This window comes from Balaenoptera musculus, chromosome 10, assembly GCF_009873245.2.
Source record: "Balaenoptera musculus isolate JJ_BM4_2016_0621 chromosome 10, mBalMus1.pri.v3, whole genome shotgun sequence".
Lineage (NCBI taxonomy): Eukaryota > Metazoa > Chordata > Mammalia > Artiodactyla > Balaenopteridae > Balaenoptera > Balaenoptera musculus.
Genome location: NC_045794.1, coordinates 13,423,960 through 13,447,200, shown reverse-complemented (window position 1 = coordinate 13,447,200; position 23,241 = coordinate 13,423,960). Strand labels below are relative to the sequence as shown.

Here is a 23,241-nt window from a genome sequence, read left to right as displayed (position 1 = left end):
TTTCTCATTATGTGGTAAGCCCCATCCAGCCAAGGTTGCTATTTTGTCATCATGGGCTCCCCAGGGCCTGGCTGCTACTAGGTGCTCAATAAATACTGTTAGTAGCCAGATAGGGTCCACTTGGTGCATAACAATGCTGTTGTTTCCTTCACAATATTCCTGAGAACATCTAATCCTAAACTAATCTTTCATTTATTCACTCAAGAAGTCAATTAGTCATTTATTCATTCAAAATGTTTTCATATATAGGCATCAAGTGGCTTCTACCCAAGTAGTAGAGTCAAGATCCTGGTAGCAGATTTAAAAAAAAAAAAACTAAAACTAACTGACCAACACTTCTTGTAGAACTCTGTGCGAGTGAATGTTATTTGTGTCTGAGTATATCACAGCCACTCTCAGCCACTAGACACAAACTGAAATAACATTCCAGGCACTGTTCTAGTCAGTGGGGTATAAAGATAAACGTGAAACCGCCCCTACTCTCAACACATGGTCAGTGAAGAAAATGTAAACTAATTGGAAACTACGTATTAAGAGAGATGTACACAATGTCTTAAGAACACAGAGAAGACTATCTTTGAGAATCGAAAGAACTTTGAAAATTTTGTTTTTATTGAAGTATAGTTGATTCACAATGTTGTGTCAGTTGCTGGTATAGAGCAAACTGATTCAGTTATACACACAAATATTCTTTTTCATATTCTTTTCCATTATGGTTTATTACAGGATATTGAATGTAGTTCCCTGTGCTATACAGTAGGACTTTGTTGTTTATCTATTTTATATATAGTAGTTTGTGTCTGTTAATCCCAAACTCCTAATTTATCCCTCCCCCTTTTCCCTTTGGTAACCATAAATTTGTTTTCTATGTCTATGAGTCTGTTTCTGTTTTGTAAATAAATTCATTTGAATCATATTTTAGATTCCACATGTGAGTGATATCATATGGTATTTGTCTTTCTCTTTCTGACTTAACTTCACTTAGTATGATAATCTCTAGGTCCATCCATGTTGCTGCAAATGGCATTATTACATTCTTTTTTATGGCTGAGTAGTATTCCATTGTATATATATACCACATCTTTATTCATTTGTCTGTCAATGGACATTTAGTTTACTTCCATATCTTGGCTACTGTAAACAGTGCTGTTATGAACATTGGGGTGCATGTATCTTTTCGTATTAGAATTTTGTCTGGATATGTATTTTGTCTGCCCAGGAGTGGGATTGCTGGATCATATGGTAGTTCTATTTTTAGTTTTTTAAGAAACCTCCATACTGTTCTCCACAGTGGCTGCACTAATTTACATTCCCACCAGCAGTGTAGGAGGGTTCCCTTTTCTCCACACCCTCTCCAGCATTTGTTATTTGTCAACATTTTAATGATGGTCAGAGAATCAAAAGAACTTTTACTGAGAGCGTGATACTTATGCTGGGGTTTAAAAAATGAAGAGGTTCCCTGTGTGAATGGAAAATGAAAGTATTCCAGGCATAAGAAATAGCATGTGAAAAAGCATGAAGAGATAAAAGAGCACGCCATAGTTGTGCAACTGTGAGTATGTGATCCAGCTCCGTGGCAGAACTGCAAGGGGAGATTCTTGTTACAAGCCAGGAACTTGATCATAAAGGGCTCTATGCGCCAGCAAAGAATTTGTAGTGTGATTCCACAGTCTAAAGGAGTTGTTCTCAAACCTTAAGCAGAAGATCAAATTGATCAAATTCAGATTAAAAAAAATCTCCGGGGCCTTTATGGAGATTTAAATACAGGAGTGTTTTCCAATATCTTGGAATTGGAAATGATTTTAGGTGATATGTGGATTGAGCATTAAATAACATGGAATCCTGTGAAAAGTGGTTGCTTATGCATTATCTTCCAATATTTTTTATCACATAAAAGAAAAAGCATCTTATGACTGTAGGCTCTGGAGTCAGGTCACATAGGTTCAAGTCCCTGCTCTCCTATATATTAATTATCTAGAATAAGTTATTTACATTCTGTACCTTAGTTTCCATTACTATAATAGAGGTTTCATAAAAATAGTATTTACCGCCTAAGACGGTTTCAAAGATAAGTGAATGAATGCTTAGAACAGAGCATGACCCAAAAAGCACTTAATAAATGTTAACTGTTATTTTAAATTAGCATTATAATATTTATTTTTACCTTCTATTTATGGCAAGTGATTCTATTTATGGCAAGTGATTCCATTTATGGTAATCATTTTAAATTTCCTTGTTAAATAGGCTTACTTTATTTTTGAAAGTAAATCATTTTAAATGACTATTAAGTAATTAGTATCAATATGGCAAAACTCAGGACAGTCAGAGGGGCAAGAGAGTACACAAATTGATGACAGTGATGTACAAATGACTGAGGTTTGACGTAGAAGGAGGCAATGTTGGAGCAGTGGTGCAAGGAGAAAGGTTAAGAGCTCAAGCTAAGATAAAGCAGAAATGGTGAAGGAAAAAGATGGATTTGTGAAATATTTAACAGGTTGGATTGACAGCACTCCCTGCCCACAAAGTCGAGGATAGTTCCTGGCACATGGTAGGTACTCAATAAAAACTTTCTGGACAAAGGTAGATATAATAGATAAGGAAGAAATAAAGAGTCAAAGACATAGTCTAGTTTGAATATTTGAGTCATGAACTAGAAAGTAGAGCAAGAGACGAAGGATCTGGAAAGAAGATAATGAGTTAAGCTTAGGATGTGATGAGTTTGCCTTTTCAGTAGAAATCCAAGTGGAGAGGTCCACCCATTTACCAGGAACCCAGGAGAGATGTCTCAGTTAAACATACAGAACTGAGAGCTATCAATTCCCTATTCTTAAGTTTGTCTTTCTCTTTCGTGCTTGATCAAAGCAGGAAGAAAAATAGGGGCACTATGGGTGGTGTCTGTAGAAGTCAGGATTCTCCAGAGAAACAGAACCAATAGGCAGTGCAAATATATAGTAAGAGTTTCATTTTAAGGAATTGGCTCACATGATTATGGAGATTTGTTGAGTCTAAAATCTGATCGAGGGGGCTGGCAGGCTGGAGACTCAGAAAAGATTTAGAGTTCGAGTTCATAGGTAGTCTGCTGGAAAATCTGGAAGAGCCAATGCTGCAGGTGAAGTTCAAAGGCAATCTGCTAGAGAATTCTTCTTCTTCTGGGGGAATTAGCCTTTTGCTCTACTCAGGTCTTCAGTTGATTGGATGAAGCAAGATGCTTTACTCAAAGTTACTGATTGAAATGTATTAATAAATGGCATCCAAAAACATCTTCACACAAACATCCAGAATAACGTTTGACCAAATATCTGGGTAGAAGTGGCTCAGCCAAGTTGACACAGAAGATTAACTATTACAATGTACATGCGATAACTCATTCCCACCTTACTTACTTTATATAAATACACCTTCTATGTAGAATTCAATGCAACAGCAAGATTCATAATTATCATTGCACAGTAGAGGAAAAACCCCTTAGGAGTGCAGTGGCCTTCATTCTTAGTTATCCTCAGAGAAAGGAGAATGATGGTACATTTTCTAAGTTCTTGGGACTGTATGAGCTATGATCTGTTGGGGGGGGCAGAAGTAAACCTCCTTCACACTTGACAGAAGGATCTAGGTATAGATATTATACAACTGCCGGAGCCTCTTTATAATAGAGGAGTAGGGGTTAACACAGAGAATGTCTTTTTCCCAAAACGAATCCATAGCCCAATGTGTACATTTCCAGTTCCACTTTACAACCTGACGATGAAGCACAAATTGCCCTCCAACAAGTCTTTGATGCACAGTTTTTAATAGTTAAATTATAGTAAGACCAATCCCCATGTTCTTGACATTGTTTTCAAATAAGCTACGAAACCTCATAGTCAATGGAATTAAATGGAATCGATAGGCCTAAAAGAAAAAATATCTTCCACTGACCGTTGTGCATACCATTTACGGAGAATTATTGAGCTAGAAAAATCTTCCCTTAAAAACACTTATTAAGGGACTTCCCTGGTGGTGCAATGGTTAAGAATCCGCCTGCCAATGCAGGCACACGGATTTGAGCCCTTGTCCAGGATCCCACATGCCGCAGAGCAACTAAGCCCGTGCACCACAACTAATGAGCCTGCGCTCTAGAGCCCACGAGCCACAACTACTGAAGCCTGTGTCCCTAGAGCCCGTGCTCCACCACAAGAGAAGCCACCGCAATGAGAAGCCCACGCACTGCAACGAAGAGTAGCCCCCGCTCGCCGCAACTAGAGAGAAAGCCTATGCACAGCAACGAAGACCCAATGCAGCCTAAATAAATAAATAAATAAATTTATTTGAAAAAAATTGTCTAAAAAAAAAAACACTTATTAAGTGTTTAGAGGGCCTATGAAAAGTTATCCGGTAAGTACACATAAAATTTGAAAGTATTACAGCAACACGCTGTAAAATCATTTTGGAAGACACTACAGTTTTCTCAAAATTCATAATCAACTTGGAGATATTTTATAGAAATGCTTTTTAATCCTGCATTGTTAAAAGTAGCCTTCTTAAAAGCAGGGCTTACATTTCTGGTATGATCCCAATGCAACCCTTATGGGATCGGATGCATTCAGGTTCTGGGTGCTCAGTAAAAATCACGGGTAGTCATTAGGTCATCAAATAAGCTTCTGACTAATTTTTTTCTAATAAATAAGATACATATTTCAATATCTACAAGTAAGGTCAACATTATTACCCCACATGTTGACATGACTTCTGTCTTTCCAATGAAAAATTCTAGTGATAAGTGTAGTTTTTACATTCCAAAAATAATACAGGCTTTTTACTTTTAAAAAATGCCTGAAATTTGCATTGTAATTTGACATTATATATCAAGATGCCTAAAAACTTTCCCACACTTTAACCCAGTAATATTGTTTCTGAAAAACTAGCCTAAAGATATAATCTGGGAATGGGAAGCTTTAAGCACAAATATTCATTAAAGTATTGCTGATAAAGTTGTCTTTTCTTTTAAATGTGGTTTCATGGTCCAAAGTTAAAGAAAGACGGACTTATAACTAATCTGAGACAAATGTAACTAACCCAAAATGGAGGAATAGTTAAGTGAGCCATGTATCTATCTATTAATGCAACCATAAAAATTCATGTTTACAAAAAGTTCACAATGGCATGTTAAAGTGCTTATAACATTACTTACAAAAGGGGTAGAAAACATATTATACAGTAATTTTATACAATTATACAATTTAAATATTTAAAGCCTACTAATAAAAAGTAGCCATGAGAGGACATCAAAAGAAATGCTTCAAAAACATTCACTGTTTGTTTTTTTTTTTCTATTTTTAGACATTTTCCAAATTGTATCTAATGTGCATACCTGTTTCTATAATGGAGGGAAAATGTCACTTTATTAAGGGTGGCACGGAGGGGGAGGGGCAGAGAACAAGCCCGAGGGTGTTGGGGGTAGGATAGGGTTGCCTAAAGCTAAAGTATGCCTAAGTTCCCACTTAAGGGCTCAAGTGTGTTGATAAAGATGGTATGCAATATATCCTGCCAAGTGTTACTCTCAAGTGAAGTTGGAACTTGTCCTTTAAGCTCATTCTGAGCTTGGTATTGAGAAATACCAATAAGAAAGAGGTGCTTTGCTATCGTTTCAACACTACTCAGCAAATACTGTTGCTGTCCCTGAATAACCACCCTCACACGACAGGTCTCCACCACGTGTGTCATGTTCTTGGGCAAGGATGCACAGAGGAGCCAAGGATTCAAACACAATCATCATCAGGCCCCAGGAAGAGGCGGTGCTACCCTGCTTGGGAAATCACACTGCAGGAGACCTTCGTCAGATACTGGCTAAATATATCAACCAGTGTCTGGGGACCAACTTTCCCTTCCATTTGCAGCAAATAAAAACAAAGTATCACTGACGACTCTTTGTAAGTCACAGAAACCTAATAGGGCTAAGTTAAACCAAAATTGATTGGAAATTGAGTCCTTTATAGAAGGAAAAACTAATCATGTCTCCTTAAAGGATAAGGACCATGGCGGCACTGAGTTCTCCATCAGGGCCACGTGGACAATCCCTTTTTGGTAAGGCCATCTGACTCAGCTTCTACCATGTCTAATCTTGTCATTCCACTTATGATTAAAATTCCTGTGGAAAAACAGCAAAAGTACTATCTTAGACCATGTGCTGATCCCCTTTGCCAGTAGAAAGTCCCACCAGGGTCTCAAGTATAGACGGATGTCATTCCCCAAAGGTAGGATGACTACAGGTTGGGGTTTGCCCTAGACGATCCCAGTGTGTATCTGTTTTTTAGGAATAACTGTAAGTAGCATCACTTTCACTCACAAACGTGTCCAAGTTTGGATAATAAATTGCATGATCACTCTATACAAAGGAAAAACAGGGCATTGTTACCAAAGGGGGGAGAAGTGATGCTGAGTGGATGAAAATAGCCGCCATTACAATGAGACTCTTAGAAGAGGTCAACACAAAGTGTTTTGCACCCAATCTCTCAGGTTAAAGATAAGAATCAGAGTCAAAAGCTTTTATCAGTCTTTTGCTTTTGACTCCAACATGAAAATAACATTCTTGTACTCAACCCCTATGTTTTGAATTATTATGACTTTGACCCAATAATTCCATTCCCTTGTCTTCCTATGTCCTTGCTGCTAAACCCCTAACTGTTAAAATGTTCCCTTTTACGGCTGCTTTTTAAGCTTAATTCGTGCTCTTCTGCTTTCCGAAACAGAATGTTAACATCCATTCACCAGCTGAAGGGTCAGGGTGATACCAGATCCGATATTCCCCAAAGCATGTGTAGGATAGTTGCTGTACCCCTGTTGCTGACTAATAATGAGTCAAATAGTGCCTTTGGTTCTGATTTCCTCCGAGAGGCTGTTCTACAAGCCTGGGGTCAACTTAAAGGAAGACGGGTTTTGTTTAATATTTTCTTTTTTCATTAGTGCACTTAAATTACTTTCTTGCAAACTCTGCTTGTTACCTAAATGTACTAGCACTTTTGTTACCTAATTAGCTTTCTTATCAGAATTCCAACCAAAAATAACAAGAAATGTAATAATGATAAGATATCCTGCCCCCTCAAAACAGATTTCCTTTTGCGCTTTATCTCTTGGTACCGTTCTGGCTTGTTTAATTAAAGTATCAGAAATTATTAGACTCAAATTATTTCTTGATCTAGTGCTCAAATTCTCCTGAAAAACTGCTTCTTCTGCCTCTGTATTTAAACTTTATCAGTGTGAGGCAGATGAGTTTCCACACGTATGCAACTGGATTCATGTAATTCAATATAATTTTGGAGAAAGAGCCTAATTTAGCCTCTAAGTAATTAGACGAACAAATCAGATTTGGCTACACTGAGCTACCATGGTTTAAATACTCATGTCTTTTCTCTTTTGTGCTCTTGGATCATCAAAATGAACATTAATGTGCAAAAAAACCATATGAAATTTAGCATGGAGTTGTGAAATTCAAAGCAAAGATCTTATTTTTTTCATTAGAGGAGTGGGAGCAAAAATCACCAAGTTCAAACCACTAGCATAAGTAGTCTTCAAGGAGGGTAGTCATGTCTGTTACAGGCTTTAAAAACACCGATGAGAAAGTACCCTTAAATCACAGCATTGAGAAGGAGAAAACCATAAGACATATTGGTTATTTGTCTTCATCACACTCTGTGAAAAAAATTCAAGTTGGAATCTGTTTGCTTCTGGTGGAGCTGTGTGAGAGGTCCACTTTCTTTGAAGTCGTCTGCAATATGATCCCCTTTTGCACGGTCGAGCTTGGCTATCACAATTACCAGGCAGCCATTTTGAACTTGTGTTTTATTGGAACGTCGATCCTTACCCCGGTGTCTGCAGGATGGCTTGCTGATGCATGTCTAGGAAGAAACAAACTGGTACAGGTTTGCTTATTTCTGCATTTTCTAGGTAAGTGTCCACTTCTGACTGGATTGTTTTACAACTTATTTTAGTGGATTTTTATTAGAACGTTTGATTTATGCTGTACCCACTTTGTTTTTAGCATAAGATGTAATAAATGAGCTAAGAATGTTGTTTCAATTTAGTTTATTCTCTGTATTATTTGATGGAGACTACTAAGTGTGTGTGTGTGTGTTAGAGGAGGCTTTGATACTTTTATCATTGCACTGATCATATTTTATAATAATTATCTCTTTAAATGTCTGTTTTCTGTACTCTGAAGAATGCCCTCCTTTCCCCCCTTCCTACCACAAGCCAAAATTTGTGACAAATTCTATGTGAAATATGAAGTTCATTTGCTTCACAACTAAAGTGAAATGTGCTAAAAAGTTGTTTTGAAGTTCATGTAGAATAATTGAGAAACGTTTTCATCAAAAGGTGGTCTTTTAATTAGTCATATAATAATTAAGATTGCACTTGAAGACATGATTTCCATATTATGAAGTATGGCTACATGCTAAAAAATGAATGGATTTAACTCTACACTGTGCTTCTTTACATAACAAAAAATAAATAGATCTACAAAAGTTTGGGAGTGACGTGATTGCAAGCAATGTTGGGGAAATATCAAATTTGTTTGATATGGCATAGAGATCAAGTTGATGAACAGTCTAGAAATTTAGGCTGGAAAGTTCAGGTTGCTCTTCTAGACAAGAAGGAGTTACTGAAGATATTATGAACACATTTGTGAAATGCTTCAATAAACAGGATTGACAATCACAGTGAGAGGTTAGAGAGAGGACAGAAAATCTCAGGATGTTGGTCTAGGTGATGGAGAAGTGTCAATCCAGGAAAGAACGTAAAACCATAAAAACTTGTCAACTATGTGAGGGCACAAATATGATGGAAGGACAGAAATTAACTCCAAGTTCTGAGCTGAGGAACTTAGGTAGGCAGTTCATCAAAACTGACCAGTGCAGCAGAAATGCAGTTTTGGGGGACAGGGGAGGTGAATGAGGAAGTGATGGGTATCAGGTACTCAACCTACACACAATTCCAATCAGATGGTAAAGTACCATTCACTGAATCAATCAGAGCGTGATTCAAACTTGTAAACTTCTTCATTGTTTCAGTTCCATGAAATAAAAACTAAGTCACTGCATGGCAAATATTTGTTCACCATTCCATAAGTGTTTCTCATTGACTACTCTGTGCTAGACGTTGTTCCAGGATCTGTAACGCAACAGAGAAGAAAGCAGTCTCTTTTCTTATGAAGTTGACTTTCTGATGTGGGGAGAGAGAAAATCGAGTAATAAATAGCTATTATGTTGGGTGGTAATGTGTGATGATGAAAAAATAGCTGGGGAAGGGGACAGGATAGGCTAGAGAGTGACAAGGTGGCTCTTCTGTGTCAGGGAATGTTTTCTGATGAGGAGATGTTTAAGCGTGATTTACTCTTCTTCACTTGGTAACAGGCCATGCCAGTAGCATTAGGTAACTTCTTGTTTAACATGGTGATTTCCATCAGTCTAAATTCCTGTGTAAGTCATCAGACTAGGACTGAAGTCCCAACTTAGAATTTGGCAAAGAAAAGGCAAGTCGATTCCACGACCATTCAGTTTCCTACTCAAAGTTGTTTCCTGGTGTCCCCCACTCATGGCTGTCATAAAATTCCAACCAGTCACTAAGTATCAGAGGTTCTATCAAAAAGGTGTCTTCGGTCTGTATGGCTACAACCTTAGCTCAAAAATGCAGCCTTCATCTTCTTGACCATTACAATGGCCTGCTTACTGGCTGTCAGTCATCAGTGTGACCCCAATGCTGTTTCTACCAAAAACACTGACTTCCTAAAAGAATAAATCTATACATTGGCTCTATTATCTAAAATGTAAAAGCCAATTTAGTTTATAAGAACCTTTAGAACCTGTCCCAAATTTACCTCTCCAGACTTCTGTCTCAGTACACGACCCCAATCAGGCAGAACTTCTCCTTGCGGGCTTCCCTACTTTTCTAATGTTACATCTGCTCTTTTCTCTGCCTGAAATTGTCATCTTCCTTTATCTTTCCATCCCATATCCAAGACATGAAAACTCCTGGCCCTTCCTTCAAGATTCATGTAGTGTTCGTTGCTAGGTCCTCCGTGCTCAGCCCCACTCTGATCATACCCAAGTGATTGCATTTGCCCCATTATAATTGTCTACCTGCATGTGTGCCTTCTCCGATGGATGCATTAGCTCCTGATGGGAGGAACCACCAGACCCCCACCACCTAGCAAGGGATATGACACATCATGGTGCTTTATACAGAGCTACCTAGTACAGGTGTGCGGACCGTGCACTGCACAATAGCACACATCAACAAGGAATCTTTTTATCTTATATGTCAATGACTTGTATTTTTATTACATCAATTTTACAGCAGATAGAAATAAAGTTTTGACCTATTGCAATCAGTGTATTATGACGTTTTTCAAAAGATGGAAGTAAAGTGCCTTTCAAATTTACACAAAGGTACCACTAAAAGAATTTGTCTTTAAATAGATGGCTGCTGCAAGAAGCAGTTCTTCTGTCCATCCTCTTGGGATAACCCTTAGCCTAGCCAGGCCTCACGTGACACTTCCAGAGATAAAGACTGAGTGGCAGAGAGAGAGAGAGAGAAGTTACCTGCACATCTGGCTCACCTTAACAGGAAACATTTCAAACTCAGTAAAGGGCCCACCCTCATGGCAAATCAATCTGTTACCAAACAACTATTAAGGGCATGCATTCTTCACATTGCAAAAGCCACTGTATGGGAGATGGAAACATTAGACCCAATTTTTGCCTTTAATACCCTTATAGTCTAATTGAGAAAACTAACCACATAAAATGACTATATAAAAATTTATACCAAAAAGTGTGAATGCCAAGTTAATAAAACAGAGGTGAAAACTAACATGAAGAAGCCTTTTTTTCCCTAATCAAATTGATCCAAAAAAAAAAGTGGTGATTTGATCATGTGATAACAGGAATTTCAAGAAGAGGGAGATCACAACCGGTTTACTCCATAACATTGGGTAAGTCACTTAGCCTCAACAAACCTGTTTCTTTTTCTTTTTCTTTTTTTTTGAAAAATCAGAATTAAAAAAAAATCTATCCTCTGACATCACAAAGTTTTTCCAAGGTCAAACAATGTAGTATGCAAAAATGTTTTGCAAACTATAAATAGCTTCGCAAAAGTATGGAATTGAGTGGTAATTATTAGACAAGGAAAGTCTTCAAGTTTGGTCCCTGCAAGATGGAAGTGAGAAGGCGGCTCAACCTTCTTTTTGTTGGTTTGTTTTTGTTTTTGATTGAAGTCTAGTTGATTTCCAATGTCATGATAGTTTCAGGTGTACAGCAAAGTGATTTCAACCTTCCTTTGTCACTCTCTCCTCCCTCCTTCCCACTGGCACTGCATTACTCACCTCACACCCGTCCCCAGCCTTCTCACCTATGTGTGTGGCAAAGGAGGCTCCACGCCAGTGCAGGAGAAATGAGAGAAATAAAAGGGATTTAAAAGGAAAAAACGAAGTAGAAAAGGAAAAGAGAGGCTATGTTCTCCTCTAACTACAATAACGTTTTTCTTAAAACGTTTTCTTTAACAGGCTTCCGAGATGTCTGAGATCATCGCAGTTTCTCTCACTCTGTTGATTAAGAACAAATAACCCTTGTGAACGGTGGTTTTTCTCTGGGGGTGGGACTGCAAACATCTTTAGTGTCTCACATCAGGTATTTCTGAATTGTTTTAACTTCGTTAAAATGGACACGATTTGCTTGTACGTTCTCTGGGAGACAGTTCAAGTCTGAGGGGAAAAAAAACTAGGACTTTGGATTCATTAAAAACATGTATTGAGGGCTTCCCTGGTGGCACAGTGGTTTACATCCTGCCTGCTAGGGCAGGGAACATGGGTTCGAGCCCTGGTCTGGGAGGATCCCACATGCCGCGGAGCAACTGGGCCCGTGAGCCACAAGTACTGAGCCTGCGCGTCTGGAGCCTGTGCTCCGCAACAAGAGAGGCCGCGATAGTGAGAGGCCCGCGCACCGCGATGAAGAGTGGCCCCCGCTCACCGCAGCTAGAGAAAGCCCTCGCACAGAAACGAAGACCCAACACAGCCAAAAATAAATAAATTAAAAAAAAAAAAAACATATATTGAGGGAAATAGTTACATTTAGGAAAATCGTATTACCTCCAGAATTGCCATGACTAATATTTTAATAAGACAATTGCATAACGAGGCTACGTTCAGAGGAAAAACCTTATTTCTGATGTGGTTTGGTGAGTCAGTGGTCTATACATATTTATTCCTTTTTTTTTCTCTCTATCTATAGGCTCTGCTTTGTTATCTGTCGCTGCTTTTCCCTTGGAGGGTTTCTACATTGGCACTCACCATATGATTAACAACATACCAAAAAAGGAACAGACCAGGCTGTTTCACGTAGCACTGGTGGCCATCTGCCTCGGCACAGGAGGAATAAGGGCCATCGTCTGTCCACTGGGTGCTTACAGCCTTCAGGAGTGTGGATCCCAGAAACAAATGTCCTTTTTTAACTGGTAAGTAACGCTGGCTAGGAGAGAAAACAGGCATTCTCAGGAACAGACATTCCTCCCGCTTTGGGCATTTCTCATTGTTTGCTCTCTGGTCCCGTTTTGATGATGGTTGTTCAGCCTTTGTCATTGATTGGGCTGGGTGACAATGGGACAATACCTTTGACAATGATTCAGCCAGTAGTCTGGGAGCCTATGAGTCAGGTATAGACCAACACAGTTTACCAGCACCTTCTTGAAACACACTGATGACTTTATCCTCCAAGTAAACAAGTGAGATGGCATGTCGTATTGAATAGAATGTGGCTTTGGAGCCGAACAGGCCTTGGTGGAAATCTCAATTCTACTTCACACAGTTGCCTGACCTTGGTCAAGTCATTTCTTCTTTATGAATTTAACCATTTCTGAAGGGTTATAATAATACCTCTTCCTGGGTTTTATTAGAGGTAATAATATGTGTATTACTGGCAGAGAATGTGGCACATAGTGGTAACCAATAAGCAGTAGATATTATTAGTTATGTCTACATTGTAATAGACTAACACGGCCGAGATTATAAATTCAGAGAGAAGATGAAAAGGATGGAAGAAGTATTTTACAATTCGTTAAAACATCAACCAGCATCTCTATTTCACATCCACTTCACCCCCAGCACCTGAAAGAATTTGTATTCCATGGAAATCAAACTACATTTCTATACATCTTTGTCTCTCTTAGTGAGTTCTTATACAGTTTTATGTGTTTTCAAGGAATCAATTTTTATTATCGAATGCAAATTCAAGGAAAAATTGAGATTTTGATCTTAAGATAGAGTATTTCAGCATTTAGTAGAGAATCCTGTTGTTGTTATTGGCATTCACCAGTTGACGTCAAATATATTGGAGATATATTGTCTTTTGCTTCCTCTTCTCTGTGAAATGGGATAGCATCATTTTTCTAAAATATTCTGCCATTCCATCAATGTTAGCAATGGATAAAAGCAATGCACAGACAGCATCAGACAAAATGTTTAAAGAAAATTCATATTAAAAGCATTAAATGAAAAAAAATTAGAATAAATATTATCTAGGTACATAGAGCTATCTAAGACAGTTCCTTTTTCTTTCCGTCTTTCTTTCTTTTCTTCTTCCTTTTTTTCCCTTCTTTGTTTCCTTCTTCCCCCCATCCCCCGATTATATTAATATTACAAAGCACTCAGGCCTATTTTGGATTAAGTCCAAACGTCAGAGAATAATGCAGTTTTACCAAAGGTGGAAGGGACTTTTTACTTCCTTACAGCAAATTCTGCCTCCTTGACCTGCCCAAAGGAGAAAGAAAAATCCTTCTTTTTTATTCTATTCGGAGGTTTTAATCCTTAATTAGCAACATCATTTTGATTAAATAAGACTCTGGAGGATTAAGACTAAAGAGCAATCAGTTGTTCTGAAAGATAGCTCTGGAGAATTTATTGTACTGTGGTCTTAGTCATTCAGAGTCGTGTTTAATCAAAGTGACATTTCTCAGTGTTGATTACAAAGGAGACATTATATGAATGAAATATTTCCTTGGGGAAACGGAGGGGACACCCAATGGGTTTGTGCTTTAGGACATTGGAAAGGCGGGGATGAGGAATGGGGTGAAAATGAATTCCTGTAGCCAGGCCAAATTTAGGATGAACACATTTCGATTTGCTTACTTATAATTTCCTGATTTCATTAAAATCTCTGATAAAGGAATCATGCAATATTTTTTAAAGTTAAGCACCGAGAAATGTGTATAAAGAACCAGGGTGTTATTCTTTAATGTGATAAGAGACTGTAGAAATAATAAGCTCCTTGAAGGCTGAATATGGTTGGTTTTGTTCTCAGTTCAAATACTAAACTTTTATGAAGAGCTGCTTGTTGCACTTTATAGAAATGACTGTTCATTCTATTCTTGTACATATCACAGGGGTTGGTGGCAAGATGGACAGAGCCCCTGCTGGGCAGCCAGATAGCTGGCAGGATCCTGGCTCTGTCACTTAGGAGTCTTACGGTTTTCGGCAAGTTCCTTCACCTCTCAAAGCACAGAATGGGGATACCTTGGAGGGCTGTTGTGGAGTTTTTACACAAAGTACCCTAGCACATTATAGGCATTCAAATCAGGGTAACTATGACTGTTATTATTAAATGACGAATAAGTCATCAGCTAAAATCATTGTCCAACTTCTGGGAAAGAGGAAGGCCATTTAGGAGAAGGCCATCTTTAAAATGAGCAGCCCATTGATTTATAATCTATTTCTCCAAGTCAAAAATGCCTCTAGAAATTACAAGCTTGGTTAATATAATGAATTTCAGCAGTGTCTTTAAAAAAGCAACACAGCACTTGAAGCTATAACCACTTGAAGGCTGCCTCCAGTTCTGTTTTCAGCACAGATGTCAGATGTTCATAGTTACGGGACCCTTAATGAGATGTGTCATTGCATCTCTACCACCTAAAGCTTCCCAATGATCATGTGAAACAGTATAGACTGGCAGTCTAAAGCACTGAAAGCACCACTTCCGAGTAGAGCTGCCAAATGTAGGTGAGAAAACCCCTCCCAGCCAACATCACCATCTGGTACTGGATCTTCCTCAACTATGTACCTAACTGAAAGAATAAAGCTAAGCTCCCTGAAATCAAGAGGCATAATAATCTGCCAACATCTCTTTGTGCCATCATCCAGATCGGAACCTGGCTCTTTCAGCATTTTCCAAAATCTGATGTGTACAATAAGAGTTACCATACTGGAGATCATCTAGGTAAATACACCTGTGCAGAATCTTTTCTGGAAACAAAATGAATGGTGAATAATTAAGTCTGTTCATGATCATAATTTTAAATCCTACCACAATTAACCTTAAATCTTGCTTCCTCATGTCTCTACTTTTTTCACCTGATAATTTGCATCCCATCTGCATATCATAGTCTGTCGCTAACCAGTTACCAGAGTGAATTATACATGATTTAAAGGCTCAAATAGTAGATTGGTAAATTTCTTGAAAAAGTCTAGAGATTGACTTATTCCATCCCAGAAATTTTGATTATCTGGTACTCAGTTTGACTCTACATAATATCTGTTTCATACTAAAGTGTTCTGATTTTAAAATACTTACTCAAATTTAATATCTTTTATCTTGGGAAAACACTAGAAGTAAAAAAATTATTATCCCACAGCCTTTTTTCCAAAGCTGTTTTAATATTTACTTGAGTGTTGTTTGAGAGCAGTGATTCTCAATCCTAGATGTCCAAGAAAGCCACCTGAGGACCCTTAAAAAATACTGATGCCTGGGCCCTACCACCAGAAGTTCTGATTATGTTGATTTGACGTGGGCACCAGAGACTAGGATTTTTTTTTTAAGCTGCCTAAGTAGTCAGGTTTGAGAACCACTGCTCTCAAGCAGCATTGCATGATTTTAAGAATCACTTGAGGGCTTTGTTATAAAACGTTTCCCATGCCCTACCCCCAACCTCCTAGATCAGAATTTCCTGGGAGCATAGCTGCGGAACAAACGTGCATTTTTAGCAAGTGCTTCAGAATTTTGAAAACAGTTCCAGAGACATAAGGAAAGTGGATTCCAAACGTGGTCTAGAAATATTCTTGAAAAGAAATGGAGCTAAACATTGAGGGAAGCACCTATTTCGTACCAGGATGCTTCAGAAATTTTTGATGATTCCTCACAATTTTTTGCCACACTTAGAAATCTACCTGTTTGAGAAATTCTACCTAATCCTTGAGAAGAGAAACAAAATATGAATTTACATAATTCTGCCATAGTAAAATCATAATTTCAGCTAACAAAATCAAAACAGTTCATGGAATAGTCTTATTAGTACTCATTAATACAGGCATATCTTGTTTTATTGCTTTGCTTTATTGTGCTTCACAGTGATAAAATTTTTTAATTTTATAAATTTATAAATTTTTATAAATTTTAAATTTTGTAAAATTTACAGAAAGTTTGTGGCAACTCCGTGTCCAGCAAGTCTATCAGCGCCATTTTTCCAACAGCATTTGCTCACTTCGTGTCTCTGTGAAGCATTTGGTAATTCTCACACTATGCAAACTTCATTATTATTATATTTATCATGGTGATTTGTGATCAGTGATCTTTGATGTTACTACCACCGTGCGCTGAAGGCTCAGATGATGGTTAGCATTTTTTGCAATAAAGTATTTTTAATTAAGACATGCACGTTATCTTTTTAGACATAATGCTATTGCACATTTAGTACATTACAATAGAGTGTAAACATAACTTTTATATATACTGGGAAACCAAAAACTTTGTGCAACCTGTTATATCTCGGTGGTCTAGAACCGGACCCGTAGTATCTCTGAGGTATGCTTGCGCTCAGAATATCCTCTAAGTTTCATACTGAGGAATAGCTTGTAAGTAGCTTTCTAAAAAATCACTAGACCTTCCAAAATTCTATTTTCATGGGCTCTAGCCCAGTTTAACAAATGCTACCCATTCACCCCAATTACAACAGGCACCTCCTTCATTATCTTGGCCAGAATTGTAAACTTTCAGAAAATACACTCAGAATACCTCTCCACCATATAACCATGTAAACTAAAATGTATTGAGGAAAGAAAAAAATATATTTCTTACATTTCCTACTGATCCTGCAGCCTGCTGCTTTTTCTTAAGCCCTGCTTGGTCGCTTTTAAGCTTGGTAGGTGCATCAGCAGGGACTTATTTTTATCAATAAACACACAGTGGTTCAAAGATCTTAAACTCAGGAAATGAGAAAATGATACACATTGTTAAAAAAACAAAATTCAACGGCAGAAATTTGAAGACCTAATGGGCTTTATTAAGCGATTCATGAACTGGTCAGCATCCCATCCAGCAACTACAAGGGTGATCTGAGGGGTTGTACAAAATGGAAGGTTTTTATAGGAAGAAGGGTAGGGCAAGGGAGCTATTCGCAAAAGAAAAGGAAGCATTATTTTTAGGCCAGGGTATCTTCTTTTTAGGGAGGTGGGGTGGGGAGGGAATGGCAAGGGTTTTACCACGTAGATTGCCTCTTCTTCTGGGGGATGGAGAGGGCCCACATGACAGATGACCTCATTGATGCTGACCAGAAAATTCCAGACTGGTTGATTAAGATTACATTTCTGGAGAAGCTCGAAACTGCAATTAAGTCCTGTATCTAAGTCTAGGTTTGGTATCATGGACTTTAGCACAAGTGACGCCATTTGGGGCCTGTGGTTTTCTCTTCAACAACATAAACAACTGTTAAAATTGGGATTTGGCAGAAGACAGGGGAACAAAGACAGAAAGGGAACGAGAGCAAGTTAAAAGAGTGAGAGAGGCAGGGAGGGCAGGAGAAAGAGAGTGAAGCATTCCCCCCCAATTTCTTAATTAAAAATAAACCTTTTACTTTAATCGTGCTGTCGATTCACCAAAATCAATGATCTTCCTTTATTAAGCCATCTTTTCTTTAATAGCATTGTTAGAAAATATTTATAGATAAAAAGTAGGAAAAAATGATATAAATGAACTGATTTACAAAACGGAAACAGACTCACAGATTTCGAAAATAAACTTATGGTTGCCAAAGTGGAAATGTGGAGGGAGGGATAAATTAGGAGCTTGGGATTAACATACACACACTACTATATAAAAAACCATCAACAAGGGCCTACTGTATAGCACAGGGAACTCTACTCAATACTCTGTAATAACCTATATGGGAAAAGACTCTCAAAAAGAATGAGTATAAGCACATGTATAACTGAATCACTATGCTGTACACCTGAAACTAACGCAATCATTATACTCCAATAAGATTTTTTTTAAAATGTAGGAAATGCAAAATTTCGTTCTGGTCCTTCTTTCTCCAAATTCATGTCAGCTAGAATATTCTTTGAAGTACTTCAGTGGGCCAGTGGTTATGCTAAAAGAAGCAATGATTGACAACAGCCATCCACCATGAAATCAGCGCCCCAGTGTTTCATTGACTCTTCTAAACAGTTCAATTTTAGCCCATTGAAGAACCACAAATCCCCTGCTGAATTATCTCAATATTGTTCGAGGCAGAATAAAATATTCTGTCTGAACTCTTAAAATTGTCCATTAAGGCTATGAAGACCCAGAAGTTTTTCTTCCCTCTTCAATACCTTCTCAAGTAGGTTGGAAAGCCCATTTCAAACTATTTCTCTTATAATCACTTAAAATAAGTCTGAGGCATGTCAAAATTGGTCAGTCTAAGAAGTGACAGAATATTTGAGTGACTATAAAAACTATTACTAAATAAATTAAGGTGAATGTTTAAAATAAATAATCTCAAAAGGTTTTCTGAATTTTGCAGCAATAGGGGTTTTACCCCCTTATTTGTATTCAACACCATAGAATCATGAAGACCAAAAAAAAAAAAAAAAATTACCACTTATATATACCCCCAATTATTTGCAGTTCCCAGTCTGTATTTAGAAGTAGACTAAAGAAACATATTTTTACTGCTGCTTTCAATTTTCCTTAATCACTGGTATTTGTTTTGCTTTAGTGCTTTGCTCTCTGACTTTCTGTGTGAGAGTTGCTTTATATATTCAACTTGCTGGTGAGCTATGAGATGAAAGGAGTCTTAATGGTGAGTTTGAAGACTGTGGATTTTTATTTCTTTTATTTTTTTACAGTTGATACTTATACAGTTTCACCCTTAATTATCTATGGCTTGTCCTGTCCATGGATCAACAAAGATTATATAAAACATGATTGTACTAGGTCATTCTTTCAGAAAATTACGCAATCAAATAGGTTGGGTGGCATTTGTTAAAACACATTTAGTACTTTATGTGAAATCTCTCCCGATACAGAGATATTCAGCACTATAATTCTTTGGTTTATAACTATATTTCACAAGATGTAAGTCTTGGAAGAATTGTAATTTTCCTTGACCCTCTTTAGAGCAATTCCGTTTACATCCCCCTGTGGTGTACTGAAGAGTCACACAGTGTCCTCTTGGATTTTTTTCTCAGCAATACTTAGCATTTGAAAAAAGGGTTTCTTAAAGATGGAAAGGACCATAACATTGCTCTGCAGTTCCAGCCTCTCTTGGTTGTTACAGCCACAGTTCAAGTGTGCAGCTTGCAACTGCACGAAGGGATGACCTGAGGCTGAGCCTAGGGACTCTACCCCATTGTCCTAGAAAATTCTAACTTTGTACCCACCCCCCGCACTGTGATAAATAAATTGCTATCAGTGGATTACAGTCAATCAGTTTGCTCAGCATGGCCATGTTTGACATTTGATTACTCTTCTAGGTCAGTTATGGAGAGTGGATGTTCATGATTTTGAAAGGGGTGATCATTTATTGGGTGCATACATATTCAAAACTTAAATTGCACATTTTAAGCACATGCAGTTTATTGTATCTCACTTATATCTCAATAAAATTGTTTTAAAAAACAAGAGGAAAAGCAACAGTAATAAAGATAGTATGGTTTTGGCATAAGGATAGATTAGTAGAACAGAATGGAAATTCAGAAAAAAGAACCACGTTTATAACGTCAATTGATTTTCAACAAAGGTGCCAAAAAATTCAATGGGGAAAGGATCATCTTTTCAATAAATTGTGCTAGAATAACTGGATATCAAATAGAAAAAGTTACTCATGACACCTGACTAAAAAATTAATTCAAAGCCGATCATTGACCTAACATAGAGATCTAAAGGCATAAAACTGCTTTTTAAAAAAGGAGAAAATACTTGTTACCTACATTTAGGAAGTATTCTTTACATAGGACACAAGAAGCATGAACCAATTAAAAACACTGATGAAATTTATTAAAATTAAAAACAGTTGCTGTTATCAAAAGATTTAACTAAGAAAATGACGAGGCAAACCACAGATTGGGAGAAAACATTTGTAGAACATATATCTGACAAAAGACATGCAGCCTGAATATATAAAGAACTTTTACAAATCAATAATAGGAAGATAAACTACCCAGTTGAAAAATCATAGTGGGATTCCAGGACAGGCCATGACAGTAGCCCCATTCCTTCCAGGTCCTCCTTTTTTTACATCTAAAAAACCCTGGACATAACACAACAAACAAACATAGGAAGATTCTGAAAGGTGGAAAGAAGACAGACTCTAGCTAGAGATCTTGGAACTTGAGAGAGGAGAGCAATGAGTTTTCTGGGTTTTCTTTTTGCCAACAGTGGAGAAGCCTGGAACTGTCCACAGGGATGGTGGGGAGAGGGCAGCTCCAAGAAAAGACTGCTGCCCTCAGGTAAAGTACCAGGGAAAGGGTAGCCTAACATAAAATATCTTTTTGATAATACCTGCCCTATTTCAGGCAAACACTGTGGAAAAACTGCCCCACCCTCCTACTCTGGCTCCATAGTTTCAGCAGGAAAGAGGAATCTAATGTACGTACACACACACACACACACACACACACACACACACACACACACACACACACAAAGCAGGCAGGGACACTCTGATTCCCCAGCTTGAGTGGTATGTTGGTGGGACCAAGTAAGGAACTGGTCTTCAATCCTCTGCCCAGCAGAAGCAGGTCGTGCACCAATCCACCCTCCTGGGTAATGTCAGCTGAGCACAGCAGGGAGCCAAACCCCGCCATAAATCAGCAAGTGGAATTAGTAGAGTCAGGAGGCTGGTCTTCAATTAACAATCTAATTCCACATCCACAGTTCCTCTCTCTCTTTCCCCACACTTTGCAGTACTCTCCTGAGGAATGAAGGAAGCAATCCTGGTTAAAATTCAACTCTTTACTTGTTCTATTACTGTACTCACAGAGCCAAACAGGTCTGGAGGAAAATGTAAAATCATGCTATGCTCGCACTAAATACATGGCCAACCTCAAGTGAACCCTTACCATCACCCTTCAGGTGTACAGTATGCAATCATTCTCTCTCCTCCTCCTTCAAATGACTGTTTCTAACCTTTTCCTTTCTTCTCAAACCTTCAATATCCCCTTCTCATAGCCAGTCTTACCTGTTCACTCTGCTTCTTTTACTTAAAGGAAGAAAGAAAGAAAAAGAGAGAGAGAGAGAGAAAGAAAGAAAGAAAGAAAGAAAGAAAGAAAGAAAGAAAGAAAGAAAGAAAGAAAGAAAGAAAGGAAGAAAGGAAGGAAGAAAGAAAGGAGAGTGGGAGGGAGGGAGGGAGAGAGGGAGGGAGGGAGGGAGGGAGACGTATGGGAAATGCTATAGGATGACCCCCAGTGGGTCACACTCTTGGCAGATCCATGTCCCCGAGTATGGGAACAACCTGTGACCTGACTCTACTGAATAGAACATGGCAAAGATGATAGGATATATCACCCCCTCCTTATGTTATATGGCAAAGGTTAAGGGATTTTGCAATGTAATTAAGTTCTCCAATCAGTTGCTTTTGAGTTAATCAAAGGGGAGATTATCCTGGTATCCTGGGTGGGCCTCATCTAATTAGGTAAGCCCTTCATATTTTAGTGATAATATAAGTGTTCTAATGTAGATCTATTAGTGTTTGCACAACTGAAACATTGACCAAAACTCATAAAACCATATTTTAAAAATTTTTATTTGTTTTTAATTTTTATTTTACATTGGAGCATAGTTGATTAACAGTGTTGTGTTAGTTTCAGGTGTACAGCAAAGTGATTCAGTTATACATATATATGTATCTATTCTTTTTCAAATTCTTTTCCCATTTAGGTTATCACAGAATATTGAGCAGAGTTCCCTGTGCTATGCAGGAGGTCCTTGTTGGTTATCTATTTTAAATATAGTAGTCCATAAAACCATATTCTTAAATGGGTAAATTTTATTATATTCAATATTACTTCGATAATTTTTTAAGCTAATGTTAATGAAATGGAGTAGGACCCTTTGGTCCTTGCTCCCTATGTCCTCAGCCTGCCCTTTGTCTGTGGAAAAACTTTAGCCAAAGATGAATTTAATCAGGGAAGTAAGAAAATGCAGAAGCAAAGAAAATCAGTCAAACAGGACAAAACAATAATCGTTTAGTCACTAAGCAAAGTCAAGGACCTTTAGTTCCTTCTCAAGGGCTGTAGATAATATTCTGAGCCACATCCTGTGAGCTGTCTTGTAGATATTGAAACCCCGCACCAGGTGGAAGAAGTTAACTACATGATGACCAGACTGTAGCCGTGACATAAGCTGCCACAATTCCAAGAATTGGCCTCAAGGAAATGGGAACAAACTGACCCCAGAACTGAAGATTAACTGTACTTAACACAATCAAGATGATGCTCGTCAGACCACCATATGACCAATTTCAAGATGACTGTCAGAACTAACTGTACTGTTTCTACACGTAGTCCCCTCCCTCCGCCAATAAGAGCTCTTGCCCACTGGTTGTCAGTGGAGGGGAGTAAGCCTTTGGACGGGAGTCCGCCCTCTCCTGCCCCAGTTGCAGGCATCCAAAATAAAGCAAACTTTCCTTTTCACCAAACTTGCCTCTTTATTGGCTTTGGAGCGGTGAGCAGCCAGACCCCACTTTCAGTAGCTGTAAGACACCCCCTTTGCAATGGGATTCCAGCAGCAGAATTTAGACCCAATGAAAGGTTGAGCGGTAGAGATTATTTCCCCAGAACTTGCAAACCGTACTACTGGTACTTAGGTACTTAGGTACTACTTAGGTACTTATTTTTAATATTGTTTATTAGGAGGAGACACTGGAAGTTTTATTCAAATGACACTAATTTCTTTGGTTTTACCCATGCCATGGTCTAGGTATAACCTGAGTATTCCTGAGTTTTCCCATACTTTGAAAAGTGGAATA

The 23,241-nt window shown here is 38.1% G+C and overlaps 1 protein-coding gene across 1 annotated transcript in view; it reads left to right on the top strand.

The window, feature by feature from the left end:
• Positions 1–7,559: 7,559 nt before the first annotated feature.
• SLC15A5 (solute carrier family 15 member 5) overlaps positions 7,560–23,241 on the top strand; it is a 92,771-nt gene continuing 77,089 nt past the window's right edge. Inside the window, exons 1-2 of the mRNA XM_036867045.1 lie at positions 7,560–7,920; positions 12,261–12,483. Of these exons, the coding sequence (XP_036722940.1) occupies positions 7,560–7,920; positions 12,261–12,483 (584 nt within the window). The remainder of the gene's footprint in view (positions 7,921–12,260; positions 12,484–23,241) is intronic.